The sequence below is a fragment of the Mandrillus leucophaeus genome, unplaced genomic scaffold (genome assembly GCF_000951045.1).
Source record: "Mandrillus leucophaeus isolate KB7577 unplaced genomic scaffold, Mleu.le_1.0 Scaffold159, whole genome shotgun sequence".
Classification (NCBI taxonomy): domain Eukaryota; kingdom Metazoa; phylum Chordata; class Mammalia; order Primates; family Cercopithecidae; genus Mandrillus; species Mandrillus leucophaeus.
In genome coordinates, this window is record NW_012101576.1 from 4,968,379 (window position 1) to 4,991,984 (window position 23,606).

Here is a 23,606-nt window from a genome sequence, read left to right on the forward strand (position 1 = left end):
TTCTTAGATCTTCCTGCCCAGACCCTTTTCTACAACCCACTGCTGACCACAGCCCTCTGCCCACTCATTCCACACTCATTCCACAGCTGAGAAGGGGGCTCAGCTGATGCCCGACAAAAGCGACCCATGGCCAGCTCTGATTCCTCCCCAGCACAGCCCCTGGACCCCTGCATCCTGCCTTTCCAACTACAGGTGCCCCTCCTTGGACACTTGGGTGGCATCCACCTCTCAGTCATCACTCTTCTCCTAGGTGCTTGAGTATACTGTTTTTCTTTTGAAACATGGGCCCCAAGCAGGAAAATGTCCTAGAAGAGACAGTGTGCCAAGGGCCCATCATTAGCTCCACACAGGGGCAGCTGACCAGGACTGTTCCAGGCCTTCTCCTTTCCTACACAGACCCAGGACCCAGGGAAGAACATTTCCATGCTGCCCATGACCTTCACATGTTCTCTTATTTCTTTTTTCCTTAACTTCAAGCCTGTGATGATTTCTTCCTCCTTTTCTTCTCTAAGATCACTCCAGCAGAGTGTCCGAGGGTGATGACTGAGTAGCAAGCAAACCCTAATTAGAAGAGAGGGAGAGAAACGTACCTGCTTCCTCCTGCTCTCTTCCCTCCTCTCCCCCGACACTGCCCACAATAGCCAGTTGATCCTCCCCTGGAGCTCCTTGAGCATACTGGGCATCATTTGCAGGATGTCAGGAACCTGAAACAGCAGCAGGTTGCCAGGGCCCAGGAAACAGGATGGGAGAGTCGTTAACCACACGCAGGTAGCAGCATGAAGATAACCACACGGTACCTTAAATTGAGCTTCTCAAATGCTCCCCTAATGGGGTTTCAGGAGACAGTTATGTGTAAAATATTAATTGATCATCACTATCATGTTTACTCGGGTTCATAATTAATTGATTGATTCATAGAGAAAGGGAAAAGAGACTTTTCTTCCATATGCATTCAGTACTTTCTTGTTGAATCTAATATGCTAAACATAATAAGACAGTTATTGCATGTTAAGTAAATATTCGCCAGGAGTGAAAGTAGTTATTTGGGATTAACTGTTATGAAGGAGATGGAGATCAGTGGCGTGCCGTGTGTGTGAGCATGCAGCGTATTTGTTTAATGCAAGTTTTATTACATCGAAATGAAATCTCTGTTTAGTTACCTTCCTTCCTAGAGAAGCTGTTGAGATAAGCATCGCTCGGTTAAACACGGATCTTCCCCACCGTGCCAGGATAATGCTGGGGATTAGTGGAGACGGGGTCTGTTTTTCTGACTTCCCACTAAGCAAACCTACTAGCAGCACCAGACTGCTCTGAACCTCCGAAATGATGTTGGGAGGAAAGGAAAAATCCTTCCCTCCGTTCCCAAGGTCTTTTTTGCTAAACTGTCAGGGCCCTCTCCCATCCAGCCGAGGCCCGAACATTCCAGGCAAGAGTTTCCCCAAGTCCGTGATTCCTTCATCTCTCCCCATCCTCAGCTGCCCACCCTTTCTAGAAGGCTACCGTGGCTAAGGCAACCAGTATCTAAATGTGCTTGTGTAACTGCTCTCAGGTGCCAGGGAAGTCATCACTAGGGGTATTGATCTGGGCAGCTCAAGAGACAGGGCTGCACACCTCTTCCCTCCCGCTCTCCCGTTAGTGTGAGACTTGACTTTCACTCAAGGCCGTGTCACTGCCTCTTCTACTGGGTGCACTCAGCCCTTGATGAAGTGAAAGGCCAGTGTCACCTGCTGGCCTAATGAACTCGTCCAGCTCCCACCCCTTTGCAGGACTCCACCCCTCCCATTCTGCAGGGAGCTCCTTCTTTGAGCTCTCACTGTCTCACCAGATTCTCTCTCCCCTTTTAAAAACTCGCTACAGGAAGCAAACCACAATTGAATCGGCTTGGTAAACACGCCCTCACCCACTCCTTTAGGGAGCGTAGCAATGTCGGCTTGTTACATAGGAGAAAACGTCAGCTAGATTGCTGCCCTTAGATCACTCTGTTGGACATTCCCTTTATTCCACAAATTCTGGGTCCCTACCCAATGCTAGGCACCGCACTCGGCATGGGGAACCACAGAATTAGGCAGCAGAGCATACCAGAGGCACATAGGGCTGTAGAGATGATCCAGTTCAACCTTCACACCATACAGGTGAGACCAAAACCCAGAGAGGGAAAGCACTGTACCCAAGGTCACACAGCAAGATGGATGACCAAGCTCTCTTGGTCTGGCATTACTGCAAGACTGTGATGACTCATTTGCCGTGACTGGGAGAGCAAGCGGGCAGGGATGCCGGCCCTTGCCCAGCCCCTCACCAGAAGGTTTGCCTTCTCCCCAGGATTGTCTGTGAGATGGGCCATGCCCTCGTGGGAACCACCTCCGGGCCGGTGCGCCTGTGCATTGGCGAGTGTAAGCCAGAGTTCATGACCAAGTCCCATCAGCAGTACACCTTCGTGGTGAGTACTGGGTCCAGGGTCGGGTGCCTGTGCCCAGGGAGGGCACTCACGTGCTCCAGACTCCTCCCAGGAAGCCCCCACTCCCCTCTACCAACAGGCTTCTTGCAGACCAAGAAGGAGAAAAGGGACCCTCCGGATAAGGCAGCTTCTGGTCTTGCTACTTTCAGAGCCTGTCTTTCCAGGATGAGATGGGCCTGTGATTAACAAAGCTGTGGAGTCTTAGGAGTCCCAGAGGGCCACAGGTCAGCGTTCTAAATAAGGCAAAATCCAGCCTTTCTTAGAAAGTGGATCCTAGACTGGGGGCGGGGAGGGACTGCCTCTTGTCCCACCAATGTAATATCTTAGTCTAATTCTAGCCTAATGAGGATGCATAGCCTGAGGGACCTAATTAAATAAGTCTATATTTATCCACATGCTTTGTTTTCTGCCAAGGATATTTTAAGTGGGAGTTTAGAAGAGTCACTGAAATCTGGCAGGGATGTGTATCTGTGCACAGGACCACCAGAGTCACTCTGTATGCTACTATAGTTACACGCACACATTCACACACTCACACTTGAAAACATCTCTTTATGCGCAGGCAACAGGTAGTCGAATTGCAAAGACTTTTTTCTGTAATGGTGCTCTATTCATACTGAATCAATAACTTGCTTCTGGGGCCCTGGAGCCAAGCGGGGCTATATTCATACTGAATCAATAACCTGGCTTCTTCAGCCCTGAAGTCTCTTTTCTGACACTTATCTACATTGCTACATGGAGTACTTCATTAAAAGGCATTAACACTAGCAGATGGGGTCAAACCAGCCTTGCTGAGAGTTTTAAAAAATCTTTAGAGCACAAAATTCTATTCTCTGTAAGGCATTTTACTGCTTGTTTCAGGTTTTCTAGCCTCTGCCTTCTTATCTTGGCATCTCCACCTTTTTCTCATACTCTTCTCTCTCAGATTGGAGAGTACCTTGCCCTATCTGCAGCCAACCTACTCCATCTCTTACCCAAGGCAAGGCAGGGGCAGTGGGCATTTGTGTTAGAAGCAAAGGCAGGAGAACTAGCTGGGGAGAATGTCAGCACTTTGACAATCCGGAGAAAGTCAGAGCTGAGAGGGGCTTTAGAGATAATCTAGCCTACCCTCCTCACTTGACAGAGGAGTAAAGAATGATCTGAAAACTTGCCTCAGGATGCACAGCGGATGAATGGCTGGTGCAAACTAGAATTCATGCCTGTATAGTTGCTCAGTTAAATGCATTTTCCAATTCACTCCACTCCACTGCCCTCCAGGCAGAAGCAATTCTTTTCTGATTTAGGTCAGCCGCCTGATGCATTTTAGGCTAGACATTTCTTTGAAGCTTCAGGCTGAATTTTACTACTTAGTGAGCTTAGTAGAAAGCCCTAGCCAGTGATGCACCATCCTCCTGATGAGGGTCTGAGACGCCATCTTAACATTTACTGACAGCTTTCTGCACCAGGTGCCCTGCTGTGCCCTTCTTATGCTTAGGGAAGGACAGAAGGGCATGTGCATGGGCCATTAATGGAGGACTTTAGCCTCTCGGTGGCCCAACCCAGGCAGGGATGCTTTATTCAGCCCTATCGATTTTGTGCCCAAAAAATCAGTACAGGCTCTAGATAGAAAAGCATTTTCAAATTGTTCTCAATTTGTAAACTAATTGATAGATTAGTCAGTGTCACCTCTGTTTTCCCTTCATTGTTATGAGCATGAGACTCTGGGGAGTTAATTAATTTCAGCACGTGACTCTTCTGCCTTCCCGGACATGCCCAGAGATGATTCTTAGAAAGGTTCTCACCTCTGGGGTAAGCAGAGTGAGCATTTAGGATTGAAAAGGACAGGACAAGTACCACCATGCCTAGAATGAAAACAGTCTCTCCCATCTTTAGATCTAACCGTGGTCCATCCTTTTGGACAAAACCTAAGCTGTAGTCATTTCTCTGCTTCTTTCCAAAGAACCCTTCTGTGCTGTCACTCAACCCAATCCGAGGTCCAGAGTCCGGAGGCACTATGGTAACCATCACCGGCCATTACCTTGGGGCTGGGAGCAGTGTGGCAGTCTACCTGGGCAACCAGACCTGCGAGTTCTACGGGTGAGATGAACTTGAAGGCCCACCAGAAGACTGCACATCTGGGACACGTGCTGTACACATGTTACTGTGCATGTTCATTCATAGGCCTGCCCCATCACCTCCATATTATTTGCTACACCTAGACCCAAATACCATACCAGTCACTGTGAGAAATAAATGCCACTTGTCAGTTTATATCCCATATATGAAAGGGGCTGGATACTTCTAAAAATAATGAGAAGTGAGGGCCATGAGAACACCAGATGAAGGAGGCTCCTAGGAGCTCCCTAGTCACTGCTAGGATCAAGCATTCATTAAGTCCTCACTATGGTGACTTGAGAAACAGAGATTGCATAGCCACAGCTCTTAAAAAGCACAGACTTATGTTCAGGGCATCCTCTGTACATAAAAAATTGAACACCTACCATTTGCCAGCACTCCCCTAGCCCTGAAGATGTAGAGAATTCTGAAAGAATCCATGGATGAGAACCCAGTTTGCCCAGGATTATCTACTTGATAATCCTTCTTGATTATCTACTTGATAATCCTTCTTGATTATCTACTTGATTATCGCCTTCTTGGACTGGATATTCCACAAGGCCAAGGACTCTGCATTCACTGCTATATACAGTAGGTGCTCAGTGAATATTTGTTGACTGCCTGACCAGATTCTAAGCACTGGCTAAATAGTTATATTCTAGAAAAATCCAGAAAAGAGGCGTTCCCCAAAGTCGATGAAACCCTATCCCTGCCCCTCATTGTCTTTCTTTTTTTTTTTTTTTTGAGACGGAGTTTTGCTCTTGTTGCCCAGACTAGAGTGCAATGGCACGATCTCGGCTCACCGCAACCTCCGCCTCCCAGGTTCAAGCAGTTCTCCTGCCTCAACCTCCCGAGTAGCTGGGATTACAGGCATGCACCACCCCGCCTGGCTAATTTTGTATTTTTAGTAGAGATGGGGTTTCTCCATGTTGAGGCTGGTCTCGAACTCCTGACCTCAGGTGATCCAACCACCTCGGCCTCCCAAAGTGCTGGGATTACAGGCGTGAGCCACCACGCCCGGCAGCCCCTCATTTTCTAACCCCCTTCTTCAATTTGCTACCTCCCAATCCACTGGAGCACTGATCTACACTGAAGCGGGATGTGTTCCATCGTATACAATATAAAAGGATGAGAGAACACTTCTGTGGCCATACCCCCAGACCAAGGAAAGCCCCTTGTCGAGCCGGTAGGCACCTCTTGTTGCCCATGCCTTTCTTCTCAACCCTCCTTCTGTCTCCCTGTCAGGAGGTCAATGAGTGAGATCGTGTGTGTCTCACCCCCATCGTCCAATGGCCTTGGCCCAGTCCCTGTTTCTGTGAGTGTCGACCGAGCCCGTGTGGATAACAACCTGCAGTTTGAGTACATAGATGACCCTCGGGTCCAGCGCATCGAGCCAGAGTGGAGCATTGCCAGGTGAGGCAGAAGGTGGGAGGGATGCACCTGGAAGCCACCCAGCATGATCCCTGCAGCCCAAGTCTGGCTCATGAGAGGGTTTGCTAAGGTGGAGGTTCACCATGCCAGACTTGAGGGGGTTTTTACCTAACCCAGCCTCTGCCTGTTTCCAGTGGCCACACACCCCTGACCATCACAGGCTTCAACCTGGATGTCATCCAGGAGCCAAGGATCCGAGTCAAATTCAACGGCAAAGAATCTGTCAATGTGAGTAACTGTTGGTCCGCCCCAGCCTTTGGTAAACACAGCTCTGTGTTGATGTTTTGCAATGGGATGAGCTCTGGGTTAGGCACTGGAGCCCCTGAATACCCAAGACGAAAGCTGGCTTAAGATTCTGAGCCTGGAATCATGGTCCAAATACCTGAACATCACAATTTTTTTTTTTTTAAGACATGGCCTCACCCTGTCACTTAGGCTGGAGTGCAGTGGTGCAACCACAGCTCACTGCAGCCTCGACCTCCTGGGCTCAAGAGATCCTCCCGCCTCAACCTCCTGAGTAGCTGGGACCACAAGTGCCTGCTTGACTAGTTTATTATTATTATTATTTTAGAGACGAGGTCTCTTTTGCCCAACCTGGTCTCAAACTCCTGGGCTCAAGTGATACTCCTGCCTTGGCCTCCCAAAGTGCTGGGATTATAGGCATGGGCCACCATATTCAGCCCTACAATTATTTTTATAGTATAATGACAGCACAATTTCTTGTCAGAAGGTGATATAGTGAGTGTATCAAAGTACTGGCTTCTGAGTTTATGCTACAGCACAAAAGGACTCCTGTTTTATGACAGGTTGACTTTGAGGTCTGACAAAAACCCATGTTGGGAGTGGTTGGAGAAATTCTGGCTCCAGATTCAGACAAGTCTGGAGAGGAAGCAGGGCTCTGCCATCTATTAGCTGTACAAGCATGGTCAAGTCATTTAACCTCCGGATCCTCCACCCCTCAGCTATGAATGGTGACAAGCAGACCTGCCCCAGCTTCATAACCTGCCAGCCCGTGGCCAGCATGAGGTTGGCAGTTGATAAATGCTAGTCACTGCATCAGATAACTCCACCCTGCTTGCTAAGATGATTATTTTGGACATTTTATATTAGTCTTCTATGCAGAGCCATGTAATTTTTGTAATTTTTAAAAAGTTGTCTGTATCACAGGGATAGAATGTCTGGTACGTTGTAAATTTTTTTATCATTTTTCTAGGCTCCATCTCACTCTTTCAGACAATATTTTTTGAAACATGATTGTATTCATAATTATATTATAGCAGATGCTACTATGGCCATTATTTTTTACAGAAATTACTATTATTACTGCTTTGACCTTCAGGGGCTTGACTAGGCTAAGATGGAGATGGAGAAGATGGTGTTGTCTCCCCTCTTACCCCTGACACATTTCCAGGGTACTTGAGGCTTCCATAAGAAACATGGAGATACATAAAATGTCAGAGTGCTAGAAAGTTAGATATGGAAAGTCTCAGGGATCATCTGATGCAACCCCTTCATTGTGCAGCAGAGGAAACTAAGGCCAGAAATGTTAAATGACTTGCCCCCAATCATAAAGGTGACTGGTGGAAGAGCCAAGGTGGATCCCAAACATCCAGACTCTTCGTAACTAGGCCACATGAAATGCTGGTGGACTTGACATTACCATCCTTCCGGAGATGCAGGAGCACTTGTAACACACCTTCGGTATCCACCACGGTCACTCCTTTTTGGGCTAAGTGAGCGCATGCCTCCTTCTACCAGGTGTAAAACTTGATCCATTGGTAAAAGAGCCTAGGCCCCCATTCCATTTCCAGACTGAAGCTTAGGGTCCCCAGAAGCTCACAGGTAACTCCAGGGTCTAGGGTGAGGTATGGGAACAAGAATGGTAAACTCACACCCAGGAAGGATTAAAAAAAAAAAAAAAAAAAAGGCAAGCAAATTAGATACACGCTTTAAAATATAGGTTTTGTTATTATTCAGGGATGGCAAGACCAGAATATAATTTGTTCTACTCATAGATCAGATCCCAAGAGAAGAGGGCAACCCATGCCCCAGGGGTCACAGGGGGAAGCACCGGGGTTGGTCTGCCTGGAGGTGGAGGGAGAAACCATGGCAAGAGTCTTTATGTGGTTCCTGCAGGAAGGAACAGGCACAGCAGGGTAAGCAAGTTTAGGATAAGCAAGTTTGAGTCATTTTAGCAAGCTCGGGCCCAGGGCTGTCCCTAGATGTTTGGTGCCTGGTCCTGGAATGATTAGGGCATGAGGATAGTATGGAAAGGGGCAGTTGAGCTGTGTGGTCTGGATTGGTTTCTGTATATGAAAGGCAGGCTCACAGGCAAGTTATTTGCTATCTCTAGGATTTTGCCCTGGGAGGGACATTCCCTCCCCAGTCAGCAAGGCCCCAGATGTCAAAGCATCTGCATTCAGAAAATAAAAGACATAATTAATACAGTCTAGAGATAATTTTGGAGGTGAGTATGTGACCTCCAAAGGCTTCAGCCTTAGTCCTCAGGAAGCCATGGAAGAGAAGCCTGGGCTGGGAAGCCCCTCTCCTTCCCCACACCTGACACCTGTGGCCGAAGGCTCAGGTCCCAATCCCCCTGCCCCTTCACCAGGACTCATTTACAGCCCTGGGCTGGAATGTTCTCAGCGCTTCCTCCAGCCCCATGCACCATGATCGCAATGTTCCAAGGACTTAAGAAGCAGTTCTGCCCTATGGGGAGCTGGGGGCTCTCAGCTTCAGTAGTAACCTGCCTGGTATCTACAGGCTGGCAGACCCGGAGGGAAGAATGCAGGAATGCAGCTTTCCGTCAACCGGCTCCAGAATGGGAGGCTCAGAACCCCTGCCCTGTGCTTCCGCTTTCGGGAATGGTAGGAGAGAGGGAGGCACTTTGCCCCTGAAGCCCTGCCTGGTTGGGCCCCATCTCATCCTCAGCACACCTGGGCCTACCCCTCACCTTTGGGTTTTGAAGCTGCCCCAGTGGAGAGCTAGGAGGGCCAGAGTGAAGCCGCCAAACCCAGAGGAATGTTTGGCAAACAAAGTGCCGATGCAGCATGGGGCAGGAAGTGTACAGAGGCCTGTTGCTTGGGAATGATTTGCTTATTCGTTGAGGAGCCTGGTCTAGGGAAGCCAGACTAGGACCAGCAGAGAGGAAGATGTTGGTGGTGAAGCTTACCAAGGCTCGGTGTCTTCTTGCAGAACCCAGGAATTGGGACCCCCTGGCTCAGCTGTACCCATTTCACCAAACCCCTCAACCTCCCCATGCCTCATTGCACCCTGCTGGAACATGAAAGGGGCATTAGGTTCATAAGGGGCTGCTGAATTGCACCACAGAAAGGGCAGGAATGTGTCCTCACTCCCACTACAGCATAAAGGCCACAGTGAGCCGTTTTGTTTAAACTCTTAAATTCCCTCTGGAAAGGAAGGGTTAAGACTTGGACTTGAAGCTCTGACATAATCTCTATGCAGTGTCAGCTATTTTTACGATTTCACACACAGTCTTGGTTTCTGAACATAAAGCTTGTGTGTGTGTGTATATTGGCCAGACGCACAACATGTGTGGACCTGCCAGGACAGCGTGTGCTTAAGCAGTCTGAGTTCTCAGAGATGCCCTGGCTGTTGCTGGGACGCCGCTGCTCCCAAAGCTGAAACCAAGCTGTGCCGGGTGGGAGCCAGGCAGAGAGGGAGTAGGAGTCTGGGTTTTTCTTCCCAAGCCCCACGTGGGCGCTTTAGTGGTTTCTGCAGTCTGACTGCTGTCTTGGGCAGCCCCAGAACCAGACCTCCACAGGAGAGAATGGCACAGCTCATGCTAAGGAGGGACTGGACCAGCCCAGCCACCATTTTAATTGGCACCAGAGTCCTCCAAGAGAAAAAAGATATCATGAACTCTGTGTCAAAACCAAGCTTCTGTCCCAGTGCAGAGTTAGGGGACCCTTGGTTAGAGAAGAGAGAGAGGTCCTGCATAAAACATTTAAAGAGGGCTGGGCACAGTGGCTCAGGCCTGTAATCCTGGCACTTTGGGAGGCCGAAGTGGGTGGATCACCAGAGGTTAGGTGTTCAGGACCAGCCTGGCAAACATGGTGAAACCCCATCTCTACTAAAAATACAAAAATTAGCTGGGCGTGGTGGCACATGCCTATAATCCCAACTACCCAGGAAGCTGAGGCAGGAGAATTGCTGGAACCCGGGAGGCGGAGGCTGCAGTGAACCGAGATTGCGCCACTGCATTCCAGCCTGGGTAACAGAGCAAGACTCCATCTCAAAAAACAAAACAAAACAAAACAAAACAAAACAAAAAAACCCAAAAAACATCTAGAGAGTTGCAGAATCCTATTTTTCATCAGTATTCAATCAACATTAACTGAAAACCTACTACATACTGGGCAAAGTGCTCATCTCATACCACTTCCTGCTCCACACTCTACACACACATCATACCACTTCCTGCTCCACACTCTACACACACACACACACACACACACACACACACACACACAGACACTATGCTATTCTGTCCTACTTTTTTCTCAAACATCCCATGCTCCCTTGTCCCCAGGCCTTTTGGTGCTGTTCCTTCTGCCTGGAACTTGTTCCCCTCCCCCTCCCTCTCCTTATCTAGGTAAGTCCTACTCATTCTTCAGATTAAATTTCATTCATTTCTTCCATGGGAAAACTTCCATGAGTCACTCTTACCCTGCTTCAGGCCATGCACACCCACGTGTGTCCATACATGCATACATACATACACACACTCATGCACACACACAGACAGACACTCCTAGAGTAGCTGGTCCTTCCCTACCAAGGCGTTTATTTTTCACATCCCTGCATGCATCCAACAGTGCCGTGTGTCCCCCATGCCCCAGGCCCTCTTCCAGGACTAGACTGTAATGCTTGTTTGTTTCCCCTCCAGACTGTGACTATTTCACTCTACAGCCCCCAACTCCTAGCACAGCGCCAGCACAAACTATAAACTAGATGCCCAAATAGTGTTGGTGAATGAATTAATGAAGAAGCTAAAATGCCCCCCACTCCCCCAAAATTTCACTGCCCTTTCCTGGAGGGCTTTCCCATGGAATGGAGACAAGCAAGTAAACCCAGTAACAAGACACAAAAACAGGGAGAGGGTTGGAGAACGGCTGCAGGCCCCTGGGCTCTGTCTGCCAGGCACTCAGTGTGTGAATGCTGTGCTCTGGATCTCTTAGGTGTGTAAAGTCGTGAACACAACCACCCTCACCTGCCTGGCACCCTCTCTGACCACGGACTACCGCCCTGGCCTGGACACTGTAGAACGGCCAGATGAGTTCGGATTTGTCTTTAACAATGTCCAATCCTTGCTGATTTACAACGACACCAAGTTTATCTACTACCCCAACCCGACCTTTGAACTGCTCAGCCCTACTGGAGTCTTGGATCAAAAGCCGGGATCGCCCATCATTCTTAAGGTATGAATGCCCACCAAAGAGGACCAGGGGCAGCGATGCCAGAGAGCACCCCGCATGCTCCTGGCCTTTCTTTCTTTCTGGCTCTCCTTTCTATGCTATCGAACCTGCAAAGCTGTCTCCTTCCTATAGAAGGAGCTCATGGATAGATATCGACCCATCAAGCCATATCCAGGCTTCTCAAGAAGTACTTTAGAATATTTCTGTTTGTTCTTGTGAGCTTTGGGAACCAGAGGTACTGCAATGACTTGGGAGTAACTGTTTCCTTTTCCGTCCACTCTGTGGCCACAGGTACCTGCACACACATTTCAAGAGGTCACAGTCCCTGGCACTGTCCATCCAAGTGATTTGTTGCCGCACTACTTTCATGAAATCCCATGTATCCTCCCCCAAATTTTCTCTTGTTTAGTGTTTGTCTCCCCTGCATTTTTCCCACTCTCTTCTTCATTTTTGTTCTCTCCTGCCTCTGTTTTCTCTCTTTCTCTCTAGATCATGGCTGTTAGAAGTCCCCTCCACAAAAACTTGCCAGGGAGTCATTTCCTGGTTTTTGCACGGCTGCCCTTCCCCATCTCCTTAATCTCTTTTTAAGTAGGCAATTAACTTGTGCATGCATGTGTCAATTATGCCTATAAAGACTGCTATTCTCTACAGGGCAAAAACCTCTGCCCTCCTGCCTCTGGAGGGGCCAAACTCAACTACACTGTGTTCATCGGAGAGACCCCTTGTGCTGTCACTGTATCGGAGACCCAGCTTCTCTGCGAGCCTCCCAACCTCACTGGGCAGCACAAGGTCATGGTGAGTGAGCCCCTCCTCTGTAGTGCCTCCTCCCCGCCTCGTGGTGCATGTGTGATCTGTCCTAAGGAAAGGCTCTCTTCTGCCTCGTTGTCTTACTCACCCCCTCCATATCTCCTCATCTCTGTGTCCTACATCAAAATGGATATAAGCTGAGAACACAAGAAAAGAAAGGCAGATGCCAAGGCAGGAAGTTGCTTTTTATCCAGATCTGCACTGTGTGGTTGTGGTCTGTCGTGTCCTTCCTCGCACTGTAAGGATCTGCTGGCATGCCAGGGCTCTACACCTTGTGCATCCGTGTGCGTCTGTGTGTGTACAATGCACAGGTTCACGTGGGCGGGATGGTGTTCTCGCCTGGCTCGGTGAGTGTCATCTCAGACAGCTTGCTGACCCTGCCAGCCATCGTCAGCATCGCGGCCGGCGGCAGCCTCCTCCTCATCATCGTCATCATCGTCCTCATTGCCTACAAGCGCAAGTCTCGAGAAAATGATCTCACTCTCAAGCGGCTGCAAATGCAGATGGACAACCTGGAGTCCCGCGTGGCCCTGGAGTGCAAGGAAGGTTAGTGGAAGCACACCGTCATTTGCTGGGTCCCTCTTTCTCCACCTGCCTTATTGCTGTTCTCCCTGCAGACAACTCCCATCTTTACTCCCATTGTTGCCAGCCATGCCTTTGCATTCCACTTTCACCTCTGTTTTCCCAGAACTTCTCTTGCCCATAGGGCCAGAGATATCCAATGAAGAATGCCCACTGCATGAGGACCCAGGTCCGACTACATTGTTCTAGTCTCTTCTTCGCCCTGACTCATCCCACAATCTGGCCAACACCTTCTCCCTCTCAGGGCCTCAATGTCCCCACAGTCAGAGCCCCCAGGCTCCATAGCCTCAGACTCTAGATTCCCCATGGGAGTGTCCAGCTCCTGTTTTTTGCACACTATCTTCGCAGCACGTGAGAGCAATGGCAGGAAAGGCAGAAGAGCACCTGCCTCATCTCCCCCAGGGTTTGTTTTCCATCAGTGCTGCAGGCTGAGCACTCTGAAGGCCGCCACTTGCTGGTGTCCTTGGCTGTGGACGTGTGTGGGAGTGCACTTTGTGTTTTCTCCTGTGTACCACGCAACACAGCCTCGAGGTGATGAGTGTACCTGGCGTCCTCTCAGGCTGAGGACCTGGCAGGCTCTCAGGGTAAATAGCTCAATTAGGAATGAAAACATTTCTCCTTTTGCTGCAAATGTCAAGATCAGAAACAAGCCCTCTGCTGGATGACAGGGAAGAGTTGGGCTGGGAAATATGACAGGTGGAGCCAAGGCTCTTCCTGGCAACAGGGCTGGTGAGTTTGGGAGAGGAAGGAGCCAGGAAGACAGGTGTGCCACCACCAAGATGAGGCTTCTGAAGCCCTTCCCATCCCAAACTCGGCTCTGAGCTGAGCGTCTCATGACCAGGCCTCCCCTAGGCTTTTGCATCTTGATTTATTGTCTTGCTTGGAAAAGGGCAGCACTTTGCCTATTCTGGTCTTTGCTGGACCCCCTCAGCCATGGTGTCTCACCTGCCTCCAGCACCTCCGGGATCTTTACTAAACAGCCCAATCATAATATTCTTTTTTCCTTGTTATAACTACACTTGTAATATGTAAAGAGAAAATGCAAAATTATAGATAAGTACAGAGGAGAAAATAACATAAAAATCACCCATTTCCCCACCACCTAAAAAAGATAGGCTGGAAGTAGCCCCGCCCTCTGGAGACACACCCCCATCATCCTCAGAGTTTCTACACCCTAGGTCCTCCCCTCCTCCTTTGCAAACTTCTTCTCCCTCTTTCTCCTCCCCCGACTGGGGCTTCCCCACGAGCCTGTCTGTGTGCTTATTCTCATAGCTTTTGCTGAGCTCCAGACGGATATCAATGAGCTGACCAGTGACCTGGACCGCTCGGGAATCCCTTACCTGGACTATCGTACCTACGCTATGCGAGTCCTGTTCCCGGGCATCGAGGACCACCCCGTCCTGCGGGAGCTGGAGGTAATGCCTGCCTCCTGGGCCCAGCCACCCAGCAGGGATGCAGGCCCAGTGTATCCTAGGAAATCCAGATGAGACCCAGCAGCACAGAGTAAGGTTAACAGTGAAGAGGGGTCAGTAGTTTGTAACAACATCTCAGCAACAGAGCTATCAGGAAGGTTACGGCCAAGGGGGCACCCAGGCTTGTTGGGATGGTTCCAGGGTAAAGCTCATTGTCATTTTTTAATTAATGACTGAAATAATTAACTAAGATACTGCCTCATTCTAAAATGGATTTAAGATGGCTTAAAGGAAGACACAGGATTCTATGAGGTTTGTTTCTTCATTTGTTGGTTTGTCTTACTAAAGATAATAAATCAGGCAGAGGAGATTAAGGGGAGACTAATAAACTGAGAAGTTTGAGGGGGCGTCTCCTATTCTATCCTTGGGAAAATCAGGCAGCCTCCCCTCTGAGAGCTCCGCGTGGAGCCCAGCCTCCCCGGCCCAGTGCAAGGTCAGAGCAGACAGCTGTTCCTACATCATCGCAGGCGGGCGGAATAGGGTTGGGGTGGTGATAGACCTCAAAGATAGGGTCCTACAGCTAGCGTCATTGCCGGCAGGCCCTCAGTGAGACCCTCGCGTAAGAGGCCCGATGCCTGTTCTCTAAGGGCATCGTCTCCACCACGCCCCACCCCAGGTACAAGGAAATGGGCAGCAGCACGTGGAGAAGGCCCTGAAGCTCTTTGCCCAGCTCATCAACAACAAGGTGTTCCTGCTGACCTTCATCCGCACCCTGGAGATGCAGCGTAGTTTCTCCATGCGCGACCGGGGCAACGTGGCTTCACTCATCATGACCGGCCTGCAGGGCCGCCTGGAGTACGCCACCGATGTCCTCAAGCAGCTACTCTCTGACCTCATCGATAAGAACCTGGAGAACAAGAACCACCCCAAGCTGCTACTCCGGAGGTCTGGCCCGCAGCAGTGGGTGGAGAGGGTGGCAGGAGTCTAAACGGGGACAGAGTACCTCATTATAGCAGGCCCCACGAGCAGCATGAGAAGGCCCATTCCCCAGAAGGGGCACCCATTCAGAGCAGCCTGTGTCCTCACGTCTCTGCAGGGCAGAATCTGACTTTCCTTCAGCCCAGGGAGACTACAGAGTCTGAAGTTGCCCAAGCGTGATGGACAAGCTCAGACCTTTGCTTGGATCTCAGCTGGAGTCCCAGCTCTGCCTCCTGCTAGCTCTGTGATTTCTAGCCAGTGTTGTAACCTCTCTGTTGTTTAGTTTCCACCTAGACAAAATGAGAAAAATAATTCCTATCTCACGGTCTCTTCCTCCCCGTGTCTCTAGAGCTGTGCTGTCCAGCACAGCAACCCCTAGCCACAGGTAGCTGCTACAAATTAAAATGAAATAGACTGTAAAATCCAGCTCCTCCATTGCCCTAGCACCTAGCCGCATTCTAAGTGTTTGGTCGCCACACTGCAGCTAGTGGCCACCACACTGGACCGCACAGATAGAGAACATTCACATTATCGCAGGAGGTTCTATTGCGTAGCACTGAGCTCAGGATTTGGATAGCCTGGAAGGCTGTGCCTTCTGAGCTCAGCTTCCTGGATCTGAATCACAGCATCCACTACACATGCCCGCTGCAGTTTTCCTGGCAGGGGCGAGGGTTAGAGACCTCAACATCCCCTGAGCCCAACCTCCCTAGAGGCCGTGGGGAGCCAGGCACAGCTTTGGAGTCCTCTGGGCAGCAGGGGCTGGAGGGTTCCACCTCCGTTCACCACCCCTCCTCTTTAGCCTTCCTATAGCAAGGTCTCAGGCTTCCAGACCCCACGTGGGCTGAGGAGGGAGGAAGAATGGCTTTGTTTTATGAGTACTGAGCCCCCATCCTGCCAATCTGAGCATTAGAAACTCTCATTAAGAACTGTTGTATTTAAATTAGAGCTAATCTCAGGCACAATGCAGGGAGAGGGTGCTGGGAGGAGCCAGGGGAGAAAGCTACAATTTTTTCTGCCATTGTCACTCTCTCCCAGGCCCAGATTGCAGAGCAGCCCTGGCAAATGCCTGGGATTTACTGCAACCAGAGGGTATAATTTGCACCACGTGCAGGGAGTTAAAATACCCCTCCGGCATCCTCTTCACTGAGGGTCTGTCACAGTCACTTTGTTCCTTCCCAAATCCCCAGATCTGTAGCCCTGGGACGGGAAGGGGAGGAGGGCCAGTGCTTACATGAGCAAATACCCTGTTGGCAAAACACTTAAGCATTGCTCTCTACCTGAGGGCTGGGATCCAAGACCCCACATGACAGCAATAATGACAGCTAATGCATAGTGCTTAGCAGGTGCCAGGCACTTTTCTTAGCACTTTACAAATACAAATAGTAACTCATTCAACCTTGACAACAACCATCGGGGGTGGATGTTATTATGACTGTCTCCATTTAGAGATGTGACTACAGAAACCAGAGAGGTTAAATGACCTGCCCAAGGTCACACAGCCAGTGTATGGCAGAATCAGGATTTGAAGCCAAGGAAGTCTAACCCTGAGTGTTTTTGGAGGGGAAGGGACCAGGTACCTTCCAGATAGGCAAAACAGGGTACTCATGCAGGCAAGAAAGCCCCGAAGGACCGGGAAACTCTCTAGTTATCACCCTAAGACCAGAAGTGAGTTGGGAGAACCGGTTCTTTATAGCCCCATGGGATAGTGAGGTGCCTTTATCCACAGACCTTGTCTCAGATGCAGCCAAAGCAGTTCAGAGCACCACGGACCATCAGGGCTGAAAAGGCCAACCTCTCCATTTTCATAGGAAATTGAGGCCCAGAAAGAAGCCACCCCTACCCCCAGGTCACAGTCTAGTTACTGGGCGAGCTGGGCTGGGACCCAGGTGTCCTGACGCCCCACCCTGCGTTCTCGCATGCTCCGTTGTTCTCTTGGGAGACCTCGCGACAAGCCCAGGCCCCACACGGAGACCCCTCTGTGAAGGACTGCCCCTTACCCTTTCTTCCTTCCCCAGGACAGAGTCTGTGGCTGAAAAGATGCTGACCAATTGGTTCGCCTTCCTCCTGCACAAGTTCCTAAAGGTGAGACAGGGAGTGAGATGGGGCCTAGATTCCAGGGCAGATGGTGCTGCTGCTCAGATCTTGGCCACAGGGCTGCATGGGGACCCCTTCCCTCAGGAGCAGGAACCTGGACTGGGTGTGCTAAAGCCCCTCCTTCCACTGGCCTCGCTCCGAGAGAGGAAAGGGAAAACGTGCAAACCTGAGGAGGCCATGCCCACACTTCCTGCCCTGCCTGTGCCCACAGGAGTGCGCAGGGGAGCCACTCTTCATGCTGTACTGCGCCATCAAGCAGCAGATGGAGAAGGGCCCTATTGACGCCATCACGGGCGAGGCCCGCTACTCCCTGAGTGAGGACAAGCTCATCCGGCAGCAGATCGAGTACAAGACCCTGGTGAGGAAGCCAGAAGCTCCGGGCCCGCATGTGTATCTTCTGCTCCTGCCCCTTACTCTGCCTTCTGTCCATAAAAGCAGTCTAGGGGGTCAATAAAGAGGATGGGAGGCTGGTCTGGGGTGAGTCCAAAGGGCAGCCACGTGTACCAAGAGCAAGGCAGGCAGGCCCACCCCCCAATCCCATCTCATTTGGTAAGCCCTAAAAAGCACTCCATGCCTCTGTTTACCCTAGACAATATTGGGGAGAAAAAAGTTCATCCATCATTAGGTATTGGGTAATTGGCATTATGAGAAAGATGTGTGTTGGTTCCTAACATAGAGGCTTTGGGGAAGTGCACCACTAGTCTCTGATACATCTAGAACCATCTCTAAACACCGAGGGTGCCTCATTCCAGAACTATAGTCTCTCCTAAGCCATCCAGGAGCTAGAAAGTAGAGTCCTGGTGCTTTGAGAATGAAGAAGTGGACACAATGACTCAGACTGTCATTTGGCAGATGTTACGAAGGTGAGGGAAACTGAGTCACAGACCAGAAAAGTACCCTTATTCCCCCTATAAAGAGAGTGAACTTTGGAAAAAGAAGATTCTGAGGTCCTGACCCTCTCCCTCAAACTACTCCTTCAGCTCCTGTCCTGCTCACCCTCTGTCCCCCACTTGTAGATCCTGAACTGCGTCAACCCTGACAACGAGAACAGCCCAGAGATCCCAGTGAAGGTGTTAAACTGTGACACCATCACACAAGTCAAGGAGAAGATTCTTGATGCCGTGTATAAGAATGTGCCCTATTCCCAGCGGCCGAGGGCGGTGGACATGGACTTGGGTAGGAAGCCTGGACTCGGAGTGTGAGGGCAGGGGTTGAGGGATGAAAGAAGGGAAGCTGCCCTGCACACAACCCTTGCAGGGGCATGACTGTGTTCTGGCCAGGTGAGGCCCATGTGAAATGCTTCCCGCTCTGGGCACTGCCTGTTCAGATGTGGCTGTCTCTGAGGAGACCCACGTGTTTCCTCTGCTGCCTGGGCCCATGGAGCGCTAGATGTCTCTAGCCTCTGTTATTGGTACCAGCTTGAGGGGGCCAGGCTGCCAGGTCCCTAGAGAAGGTGCAATCGGGAGACACTGGCTCACAGCCCTCATCCCTCTCACGTTGCTCCCTGCACCACCCCCTCCTCCCAGAGTGGCGCCAAGGCCGGATCGCCCGGGTCGTGCTGCAAGATGAGGACATCACCACCAAGATTGAGGGTGACTGGAAGCGGCTCAACACACTGATGCATTATCAGGTGAGAGGGGGTGTCTCTTCCCCTCTTCAACTTCCCAGAATATTCCCTTCCCACTAAGCCTTGCTCTAAGGCCTCGAAAGTCTGAAAAAGATTTTCCTCTCCCTGCTTTCCTCCTCCTACTGTAGCATAGAACAGGGATTCTCAGCCATGGCTGCCCATTGGAATTACTGAGGGAACTGATAAAAAACATGAGTGACCAGACTCCACCCTCAGAAACATATTTAATGGGTCTGGGGTAAGGTCTAGGCATTTCTATTCTGTGTACCTCTACATTTGCAAAAAAAAACAAAAAACAACTGTATATTGCAAAGCCCTCCACATTACCTGGCACTCTCTCTTTAGCATCTTACTAACGCAGCCCACACCTCTGACTTACAGTGGAGCAGGGAGTTGGATAGACTTCTCTTGAGGTCTTACATTCTTCCTCTTAGTAGCTGGTTTCCTTGGGAAAATTACCCAGGCTTTCTTTTCTCTTACCTGTAAAATGGGGCTCCTGGTGAACCCTGCCCCGTACAGTTGTATGGAATAGATACAAGATAGAAGGTGAGGTACTGAGCACACAGGCAGACACATTGAATGAGCAATCAAAAAAAAAAAAAATCCCTGCAAAAGAACACAAAATCAAGGAGGTATCTACTCCCGCGTCTTCTCCCCTCCCATGGTAACCACTCCCAGCTGGGGGGTCTCTGTAAGATTAAGCACAGGTAGACAGGTTGGGATTCAGAAAAAATACTAAAATAGAAACTGGAAATAAGAGACACCAAGGGAAATTAAACCAACCAGAGGAAGCGCCTCAGGCTGCAAGACCCATGGGATCGTCTGATTAATAACATCCTCTCATGTCCCTGTCTCGGAAAGAAAGATTTGCAGAGGGGCTGGCAGGCTGGGCTCTCAGGCACTGAGCTGCCAACCACCAGGTGCTGGAGCTGGCAGGAGCCTCCACGGGCACAGAGGAAGCTAGGGCACAGGGGATCCCCAAAAATGCTCTTCTCCAGGCTCCATCCCCCTGACTCACCTGCACCCCCCATCCTAACACCCTGCCTGGACCCCCGCCCAGAGGACATGAGTGTGGTGTAGTGAGAAGAGAAGAGGCTTTAGAAGCTATATTTAACCCCTACTTCCCCACTCATTGGTGTCGTGACTTTAATCTCTCTGCACCTGGGGCTCCTCATCTATAAAATGGAGATAACAACCCTTACTTGTGAAAGTGTGAGGTGCCCAGGATTGTACTTACAGATAAGGTAGCTGCCATCACTCCCTGTTAATTCTGTACACATACACACATGCCCAACCACCACCACTTCATATGGTGCTTAATGTATCCGGTAGAACAATTGTAATGAACCAATTAAAGTTGAATAAGAAAGTGCAAAAGAAAACAGCGTGATGCTCCCAAATCATGAGTTTCTAAAGGGCAGGAGTGGGGTCTTTCTGCTTCTGCCTCTGATACCCTAATGCTTGTTACTGGGCTTTCCAACCTGCGGCTCCCAATCAGAAGAAGGAACTATTCTGTTCTTTTGGTGCTGATCATACAAAGCACTTTCAATTCCCTGATGTCATTTATCATTCATGTATGCATTCATTCCTCAAATATTTACTGAGCTTTTGCTGAGTGCAAGTCACTTCCCACATGCTAGCCCTGAGTGACAGGGCACAGCAGGGAGTATTCCCCCCTTTGGGAGACTGTGATGATGATGATGCTCATAATAGCACCACTAATACCAACATTTACTGCATGCTTACTGGATACCAGGCACTGCTCTCAGCCTTTCTGTGTTTTAACTTCTTTAATTCTCACCACAAACGACATGCAATTATTATCCCCACTGACCACTAAGGCTCAGAGAGGTTAAGTCCTGGAGCAGGTAGGCAGCAGAGTCAAGGTCAGACCCAGCCGGTCATCTTGACCATGGATTTGCACCACTTGTTGGTTAAGACAGAGAAAAACCAAGGACAAGAGAGGTTTAGTTATTAGACCTGCAATTGAGTTGAACTGTGGTCATTTGTGTCACCTTGTGAATCTTTCATTAGGTGACAAGAAACTATAAATGATAATGTAATCTGTTCTCCCTGGGTGTGTAAACTCCTGCCCCTGCCAAGCTTTCTGGGTATCATTTCTGGGCTGTCAGTTATAAGGAGAATTCCTGAAAGACAGAGGTAGAGACTGCCCCCCTCCCTGCCCTGGTGCTGATGGTACCAACAGCTGACAAGTCCAGGGAGCTATTCTAGCTGGGAAGTAATGGAGTCTTGGCACCTTCCAAGCACAGGACCTTAGAGCTTTATACCATCAAGTCAATGCACTGCCCTCTTGTTACCCTCTCTGGAGTCAAAGGTCCTTGGAGCCTCTGCAGAAGAAAATCTGCATAATCTTAATTAACAAAGAGATGTTAAAAAACTTCCCAGGCTTCTGCAGATTTATAGGGAGGGTAGAATTAAACACCACCACTAAAACCCGCTATCAGGGAATCTCGTTAGCACTAATGTTCATTTATAGTTTGACTTCCCCACATTTAATTCTTTTTTGGTGGGAGAGAGGGACTGACAATTTAAGACCCAGAAAGATGGTTTTATGACTGGTGCAGCTATAAATCAAACTTATAAAGTTCATAAAAATTGTTAAAATAAAAAATGGTTTAATAGGAATGTTTTATGGCCCATAACATTATTATAGCTGTTTTATTCCCTCTGCGTTAGGGGTTTAATTGGATCGCCACGATTCTGGGGATTCTCTGTTTTTATTGGATGGAGGGTAATCTTAAATCAAAATGGCCCCAAATGTCTTCAATATGGCTCCTCATTTATCAGCCCTCTCCCTGCAGGCTGGGTGCTGAGCTGGGGCGCCCTCATAGAGGATGGGACAAGACACCATCTTTCTCGCTCAGTCCCCAAGAGTGGCTGCCCTTTTGGTGAAACTATTTGAAGTGATCCAGGCATTATAGAACCCAGGCCAGAAAGAAAGCAGAGCCAAAAGGGAAAATGGGCTTCAGACCAGTGTGACTTTAAATAAAATTCCATGTTAGAATGTATAATGAAGAGAACATGTGCTCTGGAGCCTGACAGACCTGGCTACAAATATTGGCTCTACCATATATGAATTATGTGACCTTTAAGAGGTTGCTTAGCCTCCCTATGATTCCATTTTTTTTCATCTGTAAAATGGGAATACTTGTGCGTAGCTCACGAAGTGGATGGGAGACTGGGTCTAGCCCGGTGCTGTCCAGTAGAAATATAATGCAAGCCACATGTGCAAGCCACATGTGTAATTTAAACTTTTTGTATTAGTCACATTAAAAAGGTAAAAATAAAAAGATCAATTAATGTTACATAGTTTATTTAACTGGTCTAAAATCATTATTATTTCAATATGTAATCAATTTAAAAATTATCAATAAGATAGTTAATATTTGTATTCATACTGTCATTGAAATCCAGCATGTAATGTATATTTATAGCACATCTCAGTTTGGACACAGCTCATCTTAGTTAGGATTAACCACATTTCAAATGCTCAATCAACACACATGGCAAGTAGCCATTATATTGGGTTGTGCACCTCTAACCCAATAAAAGCTCAAAAAGCAGCAGTAATGGTTGTTTCTAGTATTCCTGTACTCCTTGCTCTCTATCCCACAGCTATCTTATAACCCTCTAGAAATACTTGACTCCAACTTCCCAAGACACCTACAGTCACCACACTGTACCTTTTGTACCCTTTTCAGGTGTCAGACAGGTCGGTGGTGGCTCTGGTCCCCAAACAGACCTCCTCCTACAACATCCCTGCCTCTGCCAGCATCTCCCGGACATCCATCAGCAGATATGGTGAGAACCAGGAGGGCAGACTGGGCAGCTCAGAGCAGAGTCTTCTGCGACCTAGCAGGGCCCACTCTCTACCACTTCTAACAGCAGGCAGCCCTTTCTCCTGGGCTGTTGGTTTCCGTCCTCCCCAGTCCAGGCATTCCCAGGCAGCCTGCACCCTCAGACCTGTGGGAGCAGGTGGCATCATGTGCCCTTTCTTTGATATCCCTGCCTGGTGGAGGAATCAGAGTGGCCCAGAACCAGGAAGACACCTGGCTGGGGGTTCATATATCCCAGGTTGCCTGGGCCAGTCCAGTTTATGCCTGTCGTCCTGGCTGAATTATTAAGAGTGCCCCTCCCTTTACTCTTAAAAGTGTCCCAGTTTGATCAATAAATTAGAGGAGTACTGGGGCCCCCAGACCCTCTGGGCAATGAGGTTATGGCACCTCCTTGTCCCTTATTTTATTTGCTCTGGTTTCATGTATGCACTAAGGTCTTGGGCTTCCCAACCAAAAGGCACCGCAGGACTGAACCCAGCAGCACGAAAAAGGGTTCAGGAAATTCCATACCCCAGGCCCCATGCAAGAAGAAACCCTTAACTCCCAAGAGGAGAATTACAACTTACAGCTCTTTAGTATCCAGATTTCCGTTAAAGCACTGACAAAAATATCCTATTGACATTTTACCTATTAATTATTCATTGCTGGGAGTGTCCGAGTAGAGGTGACTCCCAAATTCCTGAGGGTCTCTCTAATTCACAAAATTTATAAATCCCCTTCTAAAAAATCCTTCAGGCTCTTCTGTCCTCATGCCAACCAAGGATCCCTAAAATAACCTACCATATATGAGGTCCCTGCAGCCCCTTTTCAGCTGAAATGAGTTTATTCTGA

The 23,606-nt window shown here is 49.2% G+C and overlaps 1 protein-coding gene across 2 annotated transcripts in view; it reads left to right on the top strand.

Annotated features, from left to right (window-relative positions):
* The window catches only part of PLXNA2 (plexin A2), a 196,485-nt gene that overhangs the window by 161,517 nt on the left and 11,362 nt on the right, over nucleotides 1–23,606 (top strand). For both annotated transcript variants that reach the window (XM_011975840.1, XM_011975841.1), the window contains 14 exons: nucleotides 2,320–2,437; nucleotides 4,395–4,531; nucleotides 5,795–5,962; nucleotides 6,115–6,208; nucleotides 11,182–11,421; nucleotides 12,070–12,213; nucleotides 12,537–12,771; nucleotides 14,080–14,222; nucleotides 14,896–15,164; nucleotides 17,213–17,279; nucleotides 17,503–17,649; nucleotides 18,308–18,467; nucleotides 18,818–18,921; nucleotides 22,641–22,740. In XM_011975840.1, the coding sequence (XP_011831230.1) occupies nucleotides 2,320–2,437; nucleotides 4,395–4,531; nucleotides 5,795–5,962; nucleotides 6,115–6,208; nucleotides 11,182–11,421; nucleotides 12,070–12,213; nucleotides 12,537–12,771; nucleotides 14,080–14,222; nucleotides 14,896–15,164; nucleotides 17,213–17,279; nucleotides 17,503–17,649; nucleotides 18,308–18,467; nucleotides 18,818–18,921; nucleotides 22,641–22,740 (2,126 nt within the window). The remainder of the gene's footprint in view (nucleotides 1–2,319; nucleotides 2,438–4,394; nucleotides 4,532–5,794; nucleotides 5,963–6,114; nucleotides 6,209–11,181; nucleotides 11,422–12,069; nucleotides 12,214–12,536; nucleotides 12,772–14,079; nucleotides 14,223–14,895; nucleotides 15,165–17,212; nucleotides 17,280–17,502; nucleotides 17,650–18,307; nucleotides 18,468–18,817; nucleotides 18,922–22,640; nucleotides 22,741–23,606) is intronic.